Source organism: Mastigoproctus giganteus, chromosome 7 (assembly GCF_048544385.1).
Source record: "Mastigoproctus giganteus isolate SK-2022 chromosome 7, ASM4854438v1, whole genome shotgun sequence".
Lineage (NCBI taxonomy): Eukaryota > Metazoa > Arthropoda > Arachnida > Uropygi > Thelyphonidae > Mastigoproctus > Mastigoproctus giganteus.
In genome coordinates, this window is record NC_143581.1 from 228,919,144 (window position 1) to 228,940,068 (window position 20,925).

Sequence of the window (20,925 nt, forward strand, 5' to 3'; positions counted from 1 at the left end):
ATATAGCTAATAATAATAATAATAATAAAAATAATAATTGATTATAGTAATCCCATGATACCATTTGTGATGTATGAGAGCAGATTGAAAAATATTTGGACTGGCGTTTAGATTTGGAAATGTCCTTAGTTTTGGAATTAGTTTATTTTTCAAAACAGCATCCTTAATCTATATGCTACAATGTTTCAGTAAGCTTAAAGAGTGAGGACTCAGATGGCCGCCGTTGTGTTCGGATGTACGATATATCGCTCTGTGATTTTTGTGTAAAAAATGTGTTTAAACTACAGATTATGTTCCACAGTGTGTTCTCTCAAGAAGATATACAGTACAGGAGTCCCTTGGTGAGAAACGTTTTGCATTCTACCGGGTATTAAGTTAGATCCCAGCGTAATTTATCTGTTTCCTTTGTTGCCAGACTGCACTGGTCACCATGTGGCTGACGGCAGGGAAATAGAGAGCCGACCAATATAACGTGGCTGGCACGCTGGTATCTGGCCGTTGACTGGGGAGGTTGCCCTCATAGTGATTGTGTCCTGTGTTAACTTGTACAGAAACAACGTTCCAATATTTCTGGACTGTGTTTAAAGCAATATTATAGAGAAAATCATGACTTTTGTGCTTCCCCCCCTCCCATAAACTTTCCATGATGACGCGTGAACTTCTTACTCGTGTGATACATTGAAATCGTGATGTCACCATCGTCTTTGTCGTTCCCTGAAAACACCACAGGGAACTAATCCCATCGCTCTGGTTGCACTTTAGCACTTGGCTGTTCCCTCCCCCACCACGTGACCAACGGGAGAACTTAAATTTGCGATTAACAGTTGTAAGACACGTAATAAACCTACAGACTTGTGGTTAGTGTCCATTGACAGCTCTTGGAGCCCTACTTTCAACTAGCATGCCCAAAACCCGATAATCCGGAAAACCTCTTAAATCCGAAATACCAACAAAATGGAGAGAAAATCGGACAGAACTACCGTCGCTGGGGAACAAGATCAAAATAATGATTCGATATTGATAGAAAACCAAGAAGAGGCGGAGAACCCCCGCTCAGGAGCCCCCCCGACCAAAGGAAAAAATTGGAAAATGACTGCTCCGAATGAACCGACAATTAAAAACAAGAGTGTTTAGGAAGGAGATGTGCCATGCCTAATATACTCATTTTGGTTCTGCCCAGACTGGAAGTCATAAGAAGATTGTGGTTAGGGCTTTAATTAGAAGGACTTGGTTGCACTGCTCTGCCTTGGAGGACAGGGAGGAAGAAAAAAACGGGTCATGGCCGACCTTATGAGATGTGGTACATCTTGAGTCTGCTGGGAAGGCTTAGTGCTTTCTAATGAATTGTTAATGCAGCACTACTTATGTTGAGGAAGGCAGCAGATGCTGCCAAAAGCTTCAGTTTTACAGTAATACAGGTTTAACGCTTTTAATGTATAGTATTTCAAAAGTTTTTATATGATTTGATATGAATTCATATGATTTATGGTATTAAAATTACACTACATTTTACAGTTGATTTTACTTATTTATTTTATTTTATTTATTTATGTTTATAAAGTTATAATTGCTCAGAATTGGCGGCATCAATTATCGAGTTTACTACCCATTTATAATTAGATTGCACTAACAGAAAAGTCCAATAAACTGGGAACTGCAAATTGTTTTTATTGTTTTATGGTAGTGACCTGATGTGCTCATCTGATCACACTATCCCACCTAATGAAATTTCTATTTGAACAGAAAAATGCGAGCTCTAAAAACATGAGGCAGCCTATCACGTGTTATCTTGTTATTACAACGAATGACAACAGTGTGTCTCTGACCAGAACAACTACAGTAAATGAGAAATATAGCTCTCACACATTTGAAATTTTTTAAGCTTCAAAAACTTGTATGTATTGCTGTGCAGGTCACTACATTCAGCTTGGTGCCGGGTTTTGCATTCACCTGGTGTTACTCGAAGATGAAATCACACATGAGCCAATGCGAAAATCGTGTTATACTCGCATTGTTCCCTAATATATATATTAGTCCCGTTGGAATAAATTCACATTGCAAAAATGTGCGTTATAGCAGAACTGTCTGTACCGATGGCTGAGAATAACTTTCTTATTAAAAAAAAATAGTAGTTGAACTGGCAAAAATTTAAATTTAGAAGTTGTAAAATCTAAACAGTTAATACTCAGTTAAATTTAACATTAAATTCAAAAATATTTCAACCAACTATAGGTTGGTTGAAATATTTTTGAAAATAAGCAAAGATAGATCCCAATGCCCTTTAATTGAAATACCCTGTGTATATTGATAGATAAAAATTCAGATTTATTCTGTTTTACAAATAAATTTTCTATTATCCAAACTGTAGTTTCCTACTTAACATCATTGCTAGCACGGTTTCTTTTAATGCATAAAAATCATAGCCCAGCTAAAATTTTTATTTAAACATTTTTAAAAATAGTTTTAAAAAATATAAAACCAATTCTGTTAAATATGCCTAACTACTCATATATAACAGTGACTCGAAGCTGCTGTGTATTATAGAATTTTTATATTTTAAGGGACATCCTGGGCCAAAAGGTGACAAAGGATCCTTTGGAGAAATGGGACCACCTGGATTAATGGGACTGCCCGGTCTTCCAGGGCCACCGGTAGGTAGTGCCATATGTCATGCTGTGTTTAAGGAGAATTTATAAGATAGCACTTTCGTATTGTAATCTAGAAAATTTCAACTTTTTTTTGCATTTTTTGTTGATGCTGACTTTGACAACTTTTTTTAAAAAATTATATGATTAAATTAAAATTTTAATTTTAATGAGTTTTTCAGAAATGTTGGGGCTTATGGAATATTTAAAACTTACGTAGCTCCTTTATTTTTCAAATATAGCTTTTATGGCCAAACTTTATTTTAATGGAACTTAATTAGGTAAATACATTTATGGTAGTTTGGTTAGATACAATTTTTTAGGCTAATTCACTTTTAACAAGAATTATATTTGTTAATTTGAGCCATAATATTAAAATTATTATTATGATTGATGATTGTAATAACTTTTTTGTGTAACGTCTTTCTGCCCAGAAATTCATCTGTATTAATTGTAAAAATTTATTTAGTGGCTAGAAATACTGTTAATCGGAAGTATCATAATTTGCTAAGTTAGTCTGGAGTTTAATCCTGCTAAATGTGAATTTTTCCATTTAAGAAAAAGAAATGTGAAAGTTATATATATGCAGACTAGAAGACACTGCATTAAAGGTGGTTCAGGATGAGAAAGATTTATGATACAAGCAATATGAAGTTTTCCTTTGAGGGTAAGCAGATGGTCAGGAAGGCTTGGAACATATTACTGATCAATAGGACCTTTGCAAGCAGGGCTTAGGATGCTATTATTCATGTTTATAAAGCAATCATGAGACTTCATTAGGAATATTGTGTTCAGTTCTGGAAGTTTCACCGTAAAATGCATATAAGTCATACAGTCAGTCCTCGTATAACACGTGTTTACTCTACACGAATTTGATCATACACGATTTATAAATAGGGGAACGATATCTTATATAACATGAACCAAATTCGCTTATGCACAATTCGCCTTTGTGTTTACAAGAAATGGCAGTCGGACTGGAATCACCCCAACTGAACACAACACGATAGGAATGAAGAGAAGATTCTGGAAATGTATTTGTTTTTTATATCAGTGAAGGGGAAACATATTTCACCATAATAACGTAAAAACCAACACAATTCCAGCTATCAGTATAATCGCAAATGCAATTAGATCGAGTTTACTACCAGTTTATAACAGATTCCACTAGTAGGAACGCAACTGGAAATTGTTTTTATTGTTTTATGGTAGTAACCCCCAGAAATGTGCTTTAGTAAAATGTGAGGTGTTCATAGTGTATCTCTGCCTTTACGGTGTTGTTCATTCAGTTGCTACACGCGCGCGCAGCTTTGTTTATGCGTATCAAGCGTGCCTCCTCGTTTTGTAATTGTGCTTTATTCCCTAAAAATGAATAAAATACTTAAAAGGTGTGAAAAGGAAGCGTCCTGGTGAAGACACTGCAGATTCACAGAGAAAAACAAAAGCAATATCGATAAACAGAGACGGACTGGGTCAAAAATTCTTACCTGGGAAAATTTATAGTGGCCTCATACTATGGTTTATGGCTAAAATCACACTGGCCTCTGGCCCACTGAGGTTTCCCCGGTAAGGCTTACAGCCAGTTTGCCTCTGTCGATAGAGAAAAAATATGAAATTGTGAAACGCTTTGAGCAAAATGAAAGACCATGTGATAGTGCACATGCTACAGACCTAAATGAGGCAACGCCGAGAATTACAAAGAATTCAGAGAAAATAAAAACAATTTTCATAGCAGGAACAACTCAAAGTGTAATTAAAATCCATTAGATTAACACACAAGAATTGGAAGAGATGGAATGGCTGTCATCTGTTTGGATAGAAAATCAAACAAAAAACAAGTTTGCTTACGATAGAAGCAAAAGCATTAGCAATATTTTATTACGTAATAGTCGTAATAAAATACGTAAATATTTTATTACGATAATTTATTGTGTTTGGTAATGTTTTGGTTACAAATGTGTGTTCAATTTTGTGTGGTCGGCACCTAACCCTATTTTTCCCATAGGGCCTGTTGTTTATATTGCACGATTTTGCATTACACAAGGGTTTCTAGGAACACAACTATCGTGCTATACGAGGACTGACTGTAGAGACAGTCCAAAAAATGGCATCTGGAGAGTTGAGAGTGCTCATGGGTGTTCCCATGAGGAATCTCTTAGAAAATGTGGAATCTGAAGACTAGACACCTCAGGGAGTGAGTTGATATAGATCTTTAAGATGATTAAAGGAATAAGCAGAATGACTGTGGGGAGGTATTTTTCATATCAGCAAGCAAAGCTAGAACAAAAATATAAATAAAATGTTGGGAAGCAATAGAAGATTAGATTAACCCAGTTGCTCACATCTGGTGAGTATGGTAATGTATGGGCTTGGTATGCCTAGGTCGGCGCCTCCATAGCCAGGTGGGCAGGAGCAGCACTGTGTAGCACATGCTTCTTGATTAGACCGGGGTTCGAGCCCGTGACCACCAAATACAGAGGATGCGAAAAGGTCAGGGAATGACCACCGCATATCCCTGGAGCAATATGGCCTTAGTTGCTAATGCTCCTAAAAAAAAAAAAAAAAAAACAAATAACAAAAATACCTAAGGTTCTGAGCTGGAAATTATCATTCTTCTCTCTTTTGGTGATTCCCTCCTATTTCTCCCTCTCTCTCTCTTAGGGTACTCAATTTTTTTTTGGCTGGTGCAGCATAAGACTCAGGCTTCCTTGCACCATACGGCTAATAATAATAAAATAATAATCTCATGAAGTGGAACAGCACATTGTTGATCATCTGGAATAAGGTGTCCCCAAATTAGTTGAGCTACAGGGTTTGACAAGGTTCAAAGTGCAACTGAATTATTACCTTTTAGAAATGGACAAATTGTAACTGATTCAGAATTTTTTCTCTCTCTCTGTTTTTTGATTGCTACAGAATGAGATAGCTGCCTTCCATCATTTAGCCTGGAAAATTTTGACTTCTAGAATCCGTAAACCCTATTATTGTTTTAGATCTTTCAGTAGCTGTAGGTTGCTTCACATATGGTGGGGCACCATCACACCCCAGCATGAGAGGAGTATATGTAATCATATAGATATTTTTCTCAATATGCCTTCAACCTGGAGGACTGTTGATTGAAACTGCTAAATCAAAACAATCTGAACGGTCTTTGAAGTTAACAACCTGTAATGAAATTCTGGCATCAGTTACTTCTAATAACACTTTGGATCATCTAAAGATGTTATCAGTGAGTTGGACCTATTTACTGTGACAAATAGGAAATAACCCAAGAATTTAGTAAACAAAAATACTGGTGATATTTTTGTCCACTAAGTTAAAAAGGTGATAAATGTGACATGAAATGTGATTAGTTGTGATGGGCCTGGTTGAACCCCATTTCAACCAGGTCCATCATCTTGACATTTAGCACTCCAATTCTTCCAGCTCAGCTACAGGTTTCTTAAACTGCAAGATTTCATATTACATCCCAAATCCCATTTGCTGTTTTAAGTGCCAGAAGTATGGTTACTTTCAGGTGATGTGTTAAAGGGATGTGGTGTGTGTATATCCTATTTGCGGTTCCAAAGAGCATTCTCCAGCAGATTGCAGCTTCCACTCCTATTTGTCCGAATTACAAAGGAAGCCATCCAGCTTTTTCTGAAGTTGGCAAGTTATGAGAGGGGAGGGATTATAAAATCGATCATAAAGTTACATGTCCTGAGGCATGAACACAAATTCTGTTAAATGTACTTAACCACCACTCATATGTAACAGTGCCTTGAAGCTGCTGTTCAGCTGCAACTCAAACAGATGTTTCGGTTGAACCAAACATGTCTTTTTCTGAGCCAAAACTGTAATAATAAGAACCTCCAAAAAGTACATAGTAAATGAAACTAGCAGTGCTTTAATCCAGTGTGCGAATTCCAACAGATGCTATCTCAACATTACAGGAAACAACAAAACAAAAAGTGTGGAGGTTCAAAGTCTGTTTCATTCAAACACACTGTCATTGTGGAAATAGATGATTGCCTGGATATTGATGACAGTTTTAAAATTGAATTCCAGTGACACTAGTAGTAGTAATCGGAGTAGCAAATGATGCAAAATAGCATGCTTATATAGCATCAGTCAAAAAAAAAAACAAAAAAAAAAACGCTACACACTTCTCCCATCCATACCCTCCCAATAATCTGTCTAATTTTCTAGCAGGAATAAGGAGGTGATTATTCCCTTGTATAAGGCAATGGTCAGGCCACACCTACAGTACTGTATACAGGTCTGAAGACCTCATTTCAAGAAGGATGTAGAGATGCTGGAACGAGTACAGAGAAGGGCAACAAGATTAGTGAATGGAACAAAGGGGTGCTCTTACGAAGAAAGGCTTAAGTTTTGCAAATTACAGTGTCTGGGGACTAGGCACCAGTGAGGTCGTTATGTTGTTATTGTTATTTGGTTTTAGGAGCATTAGCAACTAAGGCCATATTGCTCCGGGATATGCGGTGGTCATTCCCTGACCTTTCTGCATCCTCCGTATTTGGTGGTGATAGGACTCGAACCCCGGTCTAATCAAGAAGCGTGTGCTACCCGCTCCTGCTCCTTCCCACCTGGCTACGGAGGCGCCACCAGTGAGGTGATCTGATAGAGGTGTATAAAGCCTTGAATGGTTTGAGCATGCTCAATGCTGATGGGATTCTTCCTCTTGCTCAGAATAATCACCTGAGAGGGCATAAATTCAAATTGAGAAAAGACAGATGTGGGATAGACGTGAGAAAATTTGCCTTTAGCCAGCGGGTGGTTGGTTGGTGGAATAGACTTCCATCCCTTGTCGCGGAAGTTGATAGCCTAAATAAGTTTAAGGCTCAGCTGGACAGGTATTTCGAACGAACAGGGGTGAAGTGGTTATTTTTTATTTATTTATTTATTATTTATTATTTATTTTTTTTGGCTGATGCTGCATAAGCTTGCTTTCTTGCATCAAATGCCTCTACTAATGCTAATGCTAATTCTCCCAAGAATTTATTCAAACCATCCACTTCAACAACAAAAAAAGGAAGCTTATTCGAACATTCAGCTACCCGCTGTCTGAAGGCAAACTTCCACATATTTATCCTTCAACCATCCTTCCTAAACTTAAATTTATGCCCCCTCATGTGTGTAGTCTCAGCAAGAGGAAGAATGCCATTCACATTCAGCTTACTTAATCCATTCAAGGCCTTAAATACCTCAATCAGATCACCCCCTTCCCACAGGCACATAGTCTCCAGAAGCTGCAGTTTACAGAACTGAAGCCTTTCTAGGTAAGAGTCCTTTTGTTTCCTTCACCAATCTGGTTGCAATTCTCTGCATCCCAGCAGATCTACATCCTTCCTAAAGTGAGGCCTCCAGACTTGTATACAATACTCAAGATGCTGCCTAACCAGAACTAGACAAATTCTTGGAGGATATGAACAGGTGAACTTTTTTTTTTTTTTTTTTTTTTTGGCTGTTGCTATATATGCTTGCATTCTTGCATAATTTGCCATTACTGCTTCTACTACTACATCATTAACAACGGGGGTTCAGGAGGTTTGTATCCCAGAGGGCTCTATACTCAGTGCAAACATATTTTCCATCAGAATAACAGCATGACAAGGGACCTTATAAAGTCCATTTACGTATGCCAACAGCCTAACTGTCTTTTGTCAGTTATAGAAAATGACAACCATTGAAAGCTCCAACATGTTATAGCCAAAATAGAATCATGGCGCTTACACAATGGCTGCTGCCTAGCTGAAGAGAAGGCAATACCACTCACTTTTGCATCCTAAACTGCAAATCAATAATGTACCAGTTCCATTAGCTCAAAGTGTCCAGTTTTTAAGGCTTTATACTGGATAATTAAACTTTTTTAAAACTTAAGTGAGTCATCTTCAAACCATTTTCTTAAAAAAGTTAAATATACTCTGATGTGGCTCATTCATATCATGGGGTGCTGATCAACGCACTCTACTACTTCTGTGTAGATCCCTTATCAGATCATTCTTAAACTGTGGATCTCCAGTATGTGATTACAGAGAAAAGTACTTTACAGTAATTAAACACCATGCAACACGTTTTTAGAATTGTCCTGGGTGCTTTCAAGATTACAGCCTCTACATTGCCTCTACTTTGAAGCCAATGAACCTCCATTATATCTTCACAGCAAAACATTGCTTTCGTTGTACACTACACAAGTTCAGTCTTCCCTCACTCCTTAACTGGAGCTGCCTGTACAATGCAAAATTGGATTTATTCTGCAATAGCAAACCAAATGAAAAGCATCCTGCACCACATAGACTTAGGGAACTTACTCAAGCTTGAAATTTTGAACTATGCAATATATGCATCACAGGGTTGCATGAACAATATTACTTTTGGAGATGAGGATTGTGGATATTATGAGACAGTAGCTGGAGGTGCTGGGGCGGGTTCCAGTTGGCATGGTAGAAGTGGTATTCACACACATATGACAAATACCCGTATAACTGATCCTGAAATTCTTGAAAAAAGGTAAGAGCACATATTAATTGAGATTGGAATTTTTTTTTTCCCAGCTACTATGAGATATAATAATTAATAACTTGCAATTGAGAAACTTGAAAGTTTTTAACTTATAATATTGTAAACCCCTAAAAAGAAAAATACATAGTGAGTATAGTTATAAATATTTTTATACAAAACTTTTTAATGGGCTTAATATATAAATATTCAAATAGTAACAAATAACAATGAATGACACCAACTAAGCATCCAAGTTAAAATTTAGATTTAATAGGCAGCAATATTCTACTGTGGAAAGCTAGGTACTAGATTTGCAAATATTGCAATGGTATCCAGCAAACTGGAGCAATATATAAATAGACTGAATATGCAGCTATCTTAGGGATACAGTTATTGAAAGTTGCTGCCATTAAACATTTCAAATGTTTCTGGGAAGTTCCTTTCTCTCTCCTAGTGGGAGATGGAAAATATATGCATAAAATAGGAAATGCAAATGAAAAATGAATGAAATAAACAACAATTGAACTTAAACTTAGATGTAACTTAGTGCAAGATTATATCAAGTGTCATAATTGTCAATCACCAATAAATACTGGCATGTGCAATGGGAATATGAGTCATTGCAACTGATAAAAATATAATGGTTGCTGTTCACATCAATACATAGCTGTTGCTGATATCGGTATTTTCAGGTGACTAAGAGTGATGTGAATTGTCTGAGCCAAATCAGGAATTTGTTCTGAGGTAATTGCAAGGTTGCTAGTAAAATGGAAATCTTTTCCCAATGTTGTCTATATATAAATACTGGATCCTGAAGCCAATTTAAATATCGGGTAATTTACCACAAGTAGATGGATGCTAACATTTTCAACTTCTGAATGTTCTCTACCACCACATGCATCCTTCTTGGTGCTCTGTAGAAGGAACCAACTTTATTGGTCTACTAATGCGTAAAGAGTTGCTAGGATGTTTTATGCATTATTTAAATATCGTTCATTCCAAATTTCAGCTCTATATGAGCTACTGCTTACTGTTAAAGTGACAGTGTAATTATAACTGAGAGTCTGGGTGCGAGGTTAGCCTGTGCGGACATTGCTCCTTAAAGCTCTTCAAACAGAGAAGTTTTTCCTGATTTATTTTCTGCTTTATTAGTTTAAATTGTCATATTAACTTATTTTCTAGAGTAGCTTTATATTCCTAGTTACGATACTTAGTTTAAAGTTTAACTTAGACAGAGATTTCGTAGATATTACTTAGTATCGGTAACGGTATCAAATCCACGTGTCACAAACCAAATTTTTTTTTTAACCAAATTTAGTCGATTTATTAACCAACTGTTATATCAAATTATCATCTATAAGTAGATTATAGACCTAGTCAGGATCCTTAGTTTATTCTAAATTGAGATAGCGAGATTTGGAAGCTAATCAATACTTACGAGTCCGTAGAAATACCGTTCGTGATTCCCGCCATTTTTACACGATAGCATAAGCTTAGTGTCGTATAGTGCATAATATAATATTGTCAATTAATCAGTAAATCTATTAATCTTGATAAACTTTATTGTCAATTAAATTGTACTTTTAACTCTATATATATATATATATATATATAACGACTTAATCGTAACAAATAATTAATACATAACTATAGTGGTACACGTGATACGGAAGTTGTATAAAGGGAACTCGTAGAAAACACTAGATACCGAAAAAAATATATATATAACATAACTGTTTTGGGATATAACTTAAGGATTTAATTTTTGTTTTGAATTTTATTGAATTAAATCGGAATCATGACTCTGACCAGAGCAGCAAAGCAAAAGGCTCAAGCTAATGGGAGTGCTGTGGTTCAGGGGAGAACTGAGGGGGGCAGTTGCCCTCTGAATCACAGTCTATTAAAATGCACTGTTTGCTTGATGTTTGCGGAGCAGTCGGGTACGGGACATGATACTGCCAAGGGGGATGTCTTTGTGTGTGCACGATGTAAGGAGTGCAAGGAAATCAGGCGACAACTCAGCGTTGTTATGGGCCTTTATGAGAGCTTGAAGGACAGGGTGGATGCCCTCGAAGGAAATAAATTGAGGGGCCCATCAAGCTCTCAGCTGCCCACATCAACGCCAGAGCTTGCACTTGGTCATCAGGCAACACAGAAGCAGCCCCCTAGGCAGAATGCGCTGGTCCCACAGGAACTAGTAGTTGTTGGTGACTCTATTGTCAGGGAAACGGGGAACATACTTTGTAAAAACGATAGGTGGAATAGGACCAGGGTATGTCTGCCAGGGGCAAAGGTTGATGACGTTGTAGAGCGGATATCATCTTTTAAGGGCACAAAAGGTGATATAGTTGTACACGTTGGCACTAATGATATTAAGAGTAGGAGACCGGCGGAATTACTTAGCAAGTACAGGTCACTGTTGAAAAAAAGCCGTGAATTAGGGTTGAACTTGAAAGTGTCTGCAATTCTGCCCAGACACGATAGGAGGGAGTATATGATGAGAGCCTTGTCGATCAATTCGGCCCTGGAGGGATTGTGCAAGGCTCAAGGGGTAGAATTTTTTTCAGCCTGGACTGTACTTGTTAACAGGAGAGATTGCTTCTACAGGGATGGGATACACTTAAATAGAAAGGGTGCAAGAATTTTTGCTGATGCTGTCGAGGCAGTGTTAGGTGGGTCGGAAAACTGCTAGTTGGGGGGGATACAAGGACTAATAGATTAACAGTAGCCACTGGCAGAGGTGGAAGTGATTCTTGCACTGCTTCTATTGAAATGAGCAGAAGTCTGAAAAACAAGATGCAGGATATTTCAGAGACTGCTGGTAGTCATTGCGGTACAAGTAAACACATGGGTTGTGTTAGGGTAGCTAAGAATAGAAACAGGTGCATGTATACCTGCGTGTACACCAATGCTAGGAGTTTGGTAAATAAATTTGATGAATTTGAGGTATTGCTCAAAACATCAAAGGCAGATATTGTTGGGATATCAGAGACGTGGTGTCACACAGATATAAGTAATGCGGAACTGGAATTTGGGGAATACAATGTGTATAGAAAGGATAGACAGGACAGGAGGGGAGGAGGGGTTATGCTATTAATTAAGAAACACATAAAGTCCAAGGAAGTGAAGCCAGTCGACATCGATGGACAGGGCAGTGTCGAGTCAGTTTGGTGCGACATAAGCATAGGGAAATCAAAATTGAGAGTAGGAGTGTGCTATAGGCCTAATGACTCTGATGAGTATAATAAGATATTGTACAGGGAAATAGAGTGGGCCAGTAAATCTGAGAGTCTTATAATGGGGGACTTTAATTTCCCAGATATTGACTGGAATTTGTGGGTTGGTCACTCGCACACTAGCAAGGCTTTTGTGGATTTATTGGATGATTGTTTTCTACATCAGCATGTTCGTGAGGCAACAAGAGGGAGCAATACTCTTGATCTGATTATCAGTAGTGATTCTTCATGCATTAAGAACCTGCAGATAAATGAACCACTAGGTGGCAGTGATCACAGTGTGTTGAAGTGGGATTTACTCAAGGAGGTAACTACCATCAGAGGTAAAGGGAAGGGTTTTTGTTTTCGTAAAGGCGACTATGATGGTCTGAGACAGTATTTAAATTCTATACAGTGGGACCAACTGATGATGTTACCAACAGCAAACTCAAAATGGGAAGCATTCAAGGAACTAATCTTGGAGGCTACCAGGCTTTACATACCAACTAAGAAATATTGTTCAAGGTTTAGGCCTAAATGGTTGTCAGATGAGCTAATGAGACATGTGGCAGAGAAGAAAAATGCATGGGATACATACAAATTAATGGGTGACATGGAAGCCTATGATAGATATAAGTTGGTCTGTAACCAAGTCACAAAGGAGATTAGGCAGGCAAAGGCAGACTATGAAAAATCCTTGGCAAAGGATGCAAAGAAAAACAGAAAAGAGTTTTTTACATACTTGAACTCGAAAAGGAAAGGGATGAATCAGATTGGTCCACTGGATATTGATGGTTCAACAGTTGAGGATCCTGCTCAGGTGGCTAACAATCTAAACGAGTATTTTGCATCTACATTCACGCATGAGGAGTTATTCAGGAAGGAGAATGATGTAGGTAAAGTAAACATTGGCAGTGAGCTGGATGATTTTGTAATAACTGAGAGGAAAGTGGAGGAGAGATTGTTGAGGATAAACATAAAAAAGGCACCTGGGGTGGATGGGATCTATCCAGTTATATTAAAGGAGGCAGCAAAGGAAGTATGCAAACCCCTAGCCATAATTATGAGAGCTTCTTTGGACTCAGGGGAGGTGCCCATAGACTGGAGATGTGCAAATGTAACCCCAATTCACAAAGGAGGATCAAAGGCTGACACAAGTAATTATAGACCTGTTAGTTTAACTTCTGTTCCAGGTAAATTAATGGAGGCACTGGTTAAAGAAGCACTGCAGGATCATCTAGACAAGAATTCAGTTATAGCTCAGACGCAGCATGGTTTTGTTAAGGGCAGGTCTTGCCTGACCAATTTGATTGGATACTATGATGTAGTCACAAAAGAACTGGATGCAGGGAATAACTTTGATATTATATATTTGGATCTTAGAAAGGCTTTTGATACTGTTGCACATGGAAGACTGCTGCACAAATTGGAGCAGTGTGGCATTGGAGGCAAATTGCTGCTATGGATAAGGGGATGGTTGAGTGGCAGAAGACAGAGAGTGGTAATCAATGGACACTGCTCAACGTGGACTAATGTTATTAGTGGAGTTCCTCAAGGTTCAGTGTTGGGTCCGTTGTTGTTTTCGGTGTTTATGAATGATATTGATGATGGGATATCAAGTTTAATGTCCAAGTTTGCAGATGATACAAAGGTTGGCAGGGTCGTTAAGGACAATACTGACGCTATGCTGCTGCAACAGGATCTGGAAAGGTTGAACAGATGGGCTGAGAGGTGGCAAATGAGGTTTAACATCGACAAATGTAAAGTGCTGCATATGGGAAACAGTAACCCCAGAGCAACGTATCAACTCTGCGGTACTACACTGACAGTGGTGGAGAATGAAAAGGACCTGGGGGTAATTGTGCAGGCAGATATGAAGTTCTCTGAGCAGTGCAGACGAGCTGCAAGAGTAGCGCATGGTGTCTTGTCAATGATATACAGGAATTTTTCTAGCAGGGATAAGGAGGTGATTATTCCCTTGTATAAGGCAATGGTAAGGCCACATGTTGAGTACTGTATACAGGTCTGGAGGCCTCATTTCAAGAAGGATGTAGAGCTGCTGGAACGGGTACAGAGAAGGGCAACAAGATTAGTAAATGGAACAAAGGGTTGCTCTTACGAAGAAAGGCTTAAGTTTTGCAAATTACAGAGTCTGGAGACTAGGCACCGGCGAGGTGATCTGATAGAGGTGTATAAGGCTTTGAATGGTTTGAGCATGCTCAATGCCAATGGGATTCTTCATCTTTCTCAGAATAATCACCTCAGAGGGCATAAATTCAAATTGAGGAAGGACGGATGTCGGATAGATGTGCGGAAATTTGCCTTTGGCCAGCGGGTGGTTGGTTGGTGGAACCGACTTCCATCACTTGTTGTTGAAGTTGATAGCCTAAACAAATTTAAAGCTCAACTGGACAGGTATTTCGAACGAACGGAGGGGTGAAATGGGAGTGGGTGTTTTTTTTTTTTTTTTGGCTGATGCTGAATAAGCTTGCTTTCTTGCATCATATGCCTCTGCTAATGCTAATGCTAATGCTAATTTCAGGACACAATGCTACTAGACTCACCTTGGATGATTATTTCTGCTATTTTCAATGACTGCTTTCAGCACTGGGATAACACTTTATACCCTTGAAATATCAAAAGTTGCAATATAGTAAGTAGTTCTTTCTTTTTCTAAATCACTGATCTGCACAGTCTATGTTGGTGGATTAAAATCTGATATTCTGTTAGATGCTGGTACTATCCTACCCTCTTTCACAACTTTGGTCTTGTTACCAGTATACAGTTTTGTCGTTGCTGAGCTCTATGCTATTAAACTAACATTCGATCAGTTTATTGACATTCTACCTTTTTTTTTTTTTTTTTTTCGCCTTAATATAGTATTGGTAACATCATGATGTAAGGTTATTTGGTTTTTAGGAGCATTAGCAACTAAGGCCATATTGCTCTGGGATATGCTGTGGTCAATCCCTGACCTTTCCGCATCCTCCATATTTGGTGGTGACGGGCTCGAACCCCGGTCTAATCAAGAAGCGTGTGCTATGCACTGCTGCTGCTCCTTCTATGATGTAAGGAGTCAAGCTGATACAGTATCAAAAAAAATAAATAAATAAACCCTCTACTGATCTCATCTGTCCATTCCCCTTTAATAATTTGGTTACTTATTCCTTAAATTTTATTTAGATTACTCACTTCTACAGCACCATATGGAAGTTTGTTCCAGAACACTCTCTCACACATTTTCACATATCTTTTCACACAACCATCCTTTAAAATTGAACCTTATGTGTATCTTCCAAACAAAGAGTTAGGATGCTATTTGCATTTAATTTAATTTCCAGATGCTGTAGTTTGCAGAACTGAAAACTGACTCTCTCGTTGCAGTCTCTTCCATAAGGAGCAATCACTCCTCTTTTCTATATTAAAAAGTTTCTATATTTCAATTACTCTCTTGCAATGAGTTTGATCAAATTGTAATGTTTTTGCTGCGTTCCAGACTATTCTAGCATCACAGGAAATAAAAAAGCTGTGAAACAGGCCCCCCCATGATGCCATTCCACACTTCTTCTAGGTGCCCTATATATCAGTGTTCCACAACTGGTGTGCCTCCACAAGATGACAGGTGTGCCACAAACTTTGCTGAAGCTGTATACCTAGAAATAATACTATATGTATTAGGATTAGAAATTAACACTGAGAATTTTTACCTGTTGTAAGAAATTAACTCTACATTATTTACTCCCAATTATAGTTTTTATATATGTTTGTAATGCTACTCATTGTTAAATTTCACAATACGGTATTTTTACTGAAACACATTGTACATGTGGGACAGTAAATTTTTTTTGCGTGGTATCCAGCACTTGCTTTCTACAGTTATTTCTATGTTTGCCCTTCCAATATTTCTCATTTTGTCACTGCATTGACTGAAATAAGATTCTTCTTGTTCAAGTTAAATATCTACGTGCTATTCCTTAAAAGTGTAAGGATTAGCAAAACATCCCCCATCTTTTATTATTTTATTGGCTTGTTTTGATATTTGTCCATGATACGTAAACTTTATTACTTTGTTCCTATACCAATGCACCCACCCACCCTTTGTTATAAGACTATTTTAAAGCAATAGATGTGCCTCTTCCTCTGTTCGAAGAGTATTGATCTTGTGTCTGTTACTTTCAGTTTCCTCACAGCTGTGCTCTGAAATAGCCAGAAAACTGTGATCGTGAGCCATAATTATTATTGATTTCACTATTTTCTTTTTTTAACAATAGACAAGTTCCTTGTAAGAAGCATTCCATCCACGAGTGCAAGTACTGAAAATGACGAGCTCAAAAAAAGAAACACAAATTAGTGTGCAGACAGTATAGTGATAATTATTTGTCTTTTGGTTTTTTCTGGTGTGGTGAAGAAACGTGCCCAATCCCAGAGTGCCTTGTGTGTGGAGAAAAACCAGCAATGCTACCATGGTTCCCAGTAAACTGAAACGGCATTTCTTGACAAAACATTCTTCTCTGGCATGCAAAGATATCAATTATTTTCGACAGTTGCAACAAAACCAAAAAACATGCACCGTTCATGATTTTGTCGGTATGTGTTTCGGAAAAAGTACAGGAAGCTATAAAGTAGCTGAACTTATCGTAAAGGCCAAAATGCCACACACAACAGCTGAAACTTTGTTAATGCAGCTTGTAAAGAGATGGTAAAAATAGTTCTGGGGCCAAAAGCTGCTAATGACATTTCAAAAATTCTACTCTCAGCTGACACAATCAATTGCTGAGTCAGTGATATATCCAGTGACATTGAACACATTATGAAGGAGAAAATCAACAGCAGTCAGAAGTTCTCACTTCAGATTGATGATTCCATAGATGTTAGCAGTTGTTCTCAACTTCTTGCCAACATTCGGTTCATTGATGGAGATGAAAATGCAGCAAATTTCTTTTTTTGCGAGGTACTACCTGAGTGAGCCACTTGTGAAGAAATATTTTGTGTTACTAATGAATATATGCTCCAAAATTAATTGAATTGGAAGGATTGTGTTAGTGTTTGCACAGACGGAGCCACTTCCATGACAGGTCCAGTTAAAGGCTTTGTAACTAAAGTGCTTGAAGTGAATCCTGACATATGATGTGACCATTGTCTTATTCACTTTGAAGTCATTGTTGCCAAGCCTTTGCCAACAGCTCTGAAAGTTGTGCTGGATGAAGTAGTACGAATCGTTAACTTCATCAAATTGCAACCCCTCAATTCGCGGCTTTTTTTCATTTTGTGTCAGGAAATGGGATCTGAACACCCACACTCCTGTTGCATACGTTGTCACATGGTAAAGTGTCAACGTGCCTTTTTGAACTTAAGGAGGAGGTACAGACATTTTTAACAGTTGAGGAGCTGTTGTTTGTTGTTTTGTTTTTTGGTTTTTAGGAGCATTAGCAACTAAGGCCATATTGCTCCGGGATGTGCGGTGGTCATTTCCTGACCTTTCCGCATCCTCCGTATTTGGTGGTGACGGGCTCGAACCCCGGTCTAATCAAGAAGCGTGTACTATGCACTGCTGCTCCTTCCCACCTGGCTACGGAGGCGCCAGTTGAGGAGCATGAGTATGCAGAGTTATTTGCAGATAATGAATGAGAGACTAAGTTGGCATACTTTTCTGATATTTTTGTTCACTTGAATGAGCTGAACCAAAAAATGTAATGCAAGAACGAAAATCTTTTTACAAGTATGGATAAGATTCAAGGCTTTCAAAATAAGCTGGATTTGTGGATACAACGCATTGCAAATGGGTCGTTTCAGATATTCCCACCTGTGTCCAATTGCTGCTGTCCAATTCATTGAAGAACATTTAGATAACTTGCAGCAGAAGTTCAAGGATTATTTTGGAGAGATCATTGAAGATTTTGACTGGGTTCATGATCCATTTGTTGCAGATGCAAATTCTCTTCCAATGAATATATAAGAGGAACTAAACGATCTGAAGGCAGACAGAACATGGTGATTAAAACATCGTGAAGTGCAAGTGGACATATTTTGGTTGTCAATAAGGAAAGTATACCCAGTTAGCTCCAAGATGGCAATTAATGTGTTATTACCATTTTCGACTACATATTTGTATGAACTGTGCTTTTCTACCTTTGACTGAAATTAAAACATCAAAGAGGAAGAGACTCAAATCCATTGAGGAAGAAATTTGGCTTGCATTGTCAACAATTCCGGCACACATCAGCCGTCTGTGTTCAGCAAAGTAGGCACAAGTATCACATTGAAGGTATGCATAGTTATTTGGTTTAATACTACTAGAATTTTTTTTGGCTTTGCTTTTGTTCAGTGATTTAGGGTTCATAACTCGTCTGCTTAGATCGGCAAAGGGCATTCATATGAGGAAAGACTTCGAATATGTGGGTTGCACAACATAAAATGTTAATATATGCACGAGCCCATTTTTGTTGAATTGTTGGAACAACAATAATAATTGATTCTATTATATAGCATATTTATATTGTGTTACGGATAACTGCACCGCAAAGAGAAAAAGGTTGCGGAACACTACCCTATAAAAACTATAAAAATATTATAAAAACAGCAAGTAGAGTTCATCGTTCACAACTGTGGCAAGCTCAAGATGACAATAAATGCTTACAGATTAAAATTGAGCTTAAACTATGGGAATCAAGCTTCAGGCACAATAGTCAGAAAGAAACAGTGCTAGTGAGGCTTCTCATTGGTCATTCACACTTAATACATCTTTAGGGAGAAAGCTCTCCTTGTTGCTGCAATTCTCAGACTTAACTAATAGTTAAGGGTATTGTTATTAACTGGTGCTATTATTATTCCAGTATCTGTAAAACTACATTCATTTCAGAATCTAACTTGCAGGAACCTTAATGGTTCCTGTCTATTACATGTTCTTTGAAATAATGTAAAATTTGATGAGCTGCTCCAATATTTAAAGTACATCCATTTATCTCTCTCTCACTCACTCACACACACACACACACACACACACACACACACACACACACACACACACACACACACACACACACACACACATGTTTTAAACTGAACTCATCATGAATTTAAACTAAACTTAAACATATCATGAGTAAGTACAATTTAGCCCATGTTGTTATTATAGATTTTTAGACACATCAGTGTCTTATACCGCATTAAACCATTGTGTATTGTATCTGTACAAGTGCATTTGAACATTTTGAACATTGTGTGGGCTGAAAAACCGGAAATCATCACCTGGAAAAACTATAGTTCCTCTGCCTGAAAATGACTAACTGCAGCCTCGATTGAAGAGGACTTCAGAAATTCCTCCACACATAGGTGGGAATCAAACCCACAACTCTCCAGACAAGTATTAAAATTACTGTAATGTCATGGAGGACTTTTGGCCCAGGAGGCCCTTGTGGTCTTGAGCTCTAATAACCAACAACAAAAACCTCCACCATTATTAATGAAAGAGTTGAAGTAAGCACAATAGAATGATAATTGAATGGGGGGGGGGGGGAGTGTACCATCTTTCTTAAGATTTGACAAGATAAAAAAAAATTACTGTGTAGGAGAACACATCCGTGGAATAAGAGAATGCAAAAAGGTGACACAAAACAGAAAACTTTTAAGCATGTTTTTAGAATGAGTGGAGAATTCTATCAGGACTTGGAGTCTCTTGGCATTGAAATTAGCATTAGCATTAGTAGAGGCATATGGTGCAAGAAAGCAAGCTTATATAGCATCAGCCAAAAAAAAAAAAAAAAAAAAAAAAACTTCCCATTTCACCATCCATTGACTCCAAATGTTTGTCTAGTCTACAGCAGATGGAAGTTTGTTCCATCTGTCTACCACCCGATGGCTAAAGGCAAATTTCTGCACATCTATTCTACAATTGTCTTTCCTCAATTTGAATTTATGTCTCCTCAGGTGAGTAATGAACAAGAGGAAGAATCCCATTAGCATTGAGCTTGCTCAATCCATTCAAGGCCTTATGCACCTCAATTAGATCACCTCGAATTTACATTATACAGGATTCTTCTGATATCTTTCTGTCCAGAAAATCAAGGGGAGGCATCAAATGGGGTGTTGCTTGCTGTGGTTTCTAAGATCAACAAAGCAAGTTTTATTAAATGCTAGTAAGTCAGCTCTATCTTTGGGTGAAATTGCAATAGCACCTAGGATGAAAAAGAAGTGAAGTAAAGATGGACAGAAATTGCAGCCAATGGCTTTGGCAGCAAATCACATGGCTTCTCTGCCAATTAGACAAGAAGAAAAAACCTTATCAAATTACTTTAAATAGAAGTATTTCACCTTTGCAGAGTTTCAAATTTATTTATTTCTAATAGAGTTTACTAATCACTTTTCACATATGTTTTCTCTTCTGCTTCTTCGGTTAATGTCATCCTGCAGTTAGACCATCACAAAAAAACCAAAGTACCAAACTGATAAAACTTTATATTTAACTTTACTGGAATTCAAACTGAGAAGAATCAGGAAGTTTTCTTGAGAGGCTTAGTTCTTTTCATTAATCAGTTTGTTCCATTAGTTTTGCTACTCAGAGTTAA

At 37.8% G+C, this 20,925-nt stretch overlaps 1 protein-coding gene across 11 annotated transcripts in view; it reads left to right on the forward strand.

Annotated features, from left to right (window-relative positions):
• LOC150083758 (uncharacterized) overlaps positions 1–20,925 on the forward strand; it is a 999,111-nt gene that overhangs the window by 629,556 nt on the left and 348,630 nt on the right. For all 11 annotated transcript variants that reach the window (XM_090377461.1, XM_090377460.1, XM_090377466.1 and 8 more), the window contains one exon: positions 2,562–2,651. In XM_090377461.1, the coding sequence (XP_090233587.1) occupies positions 2,562–2,651 (90 nt within the window). The remainder of the gene's footprint in view (positions 1–2,561; positions 2,652–20,925) is intronic.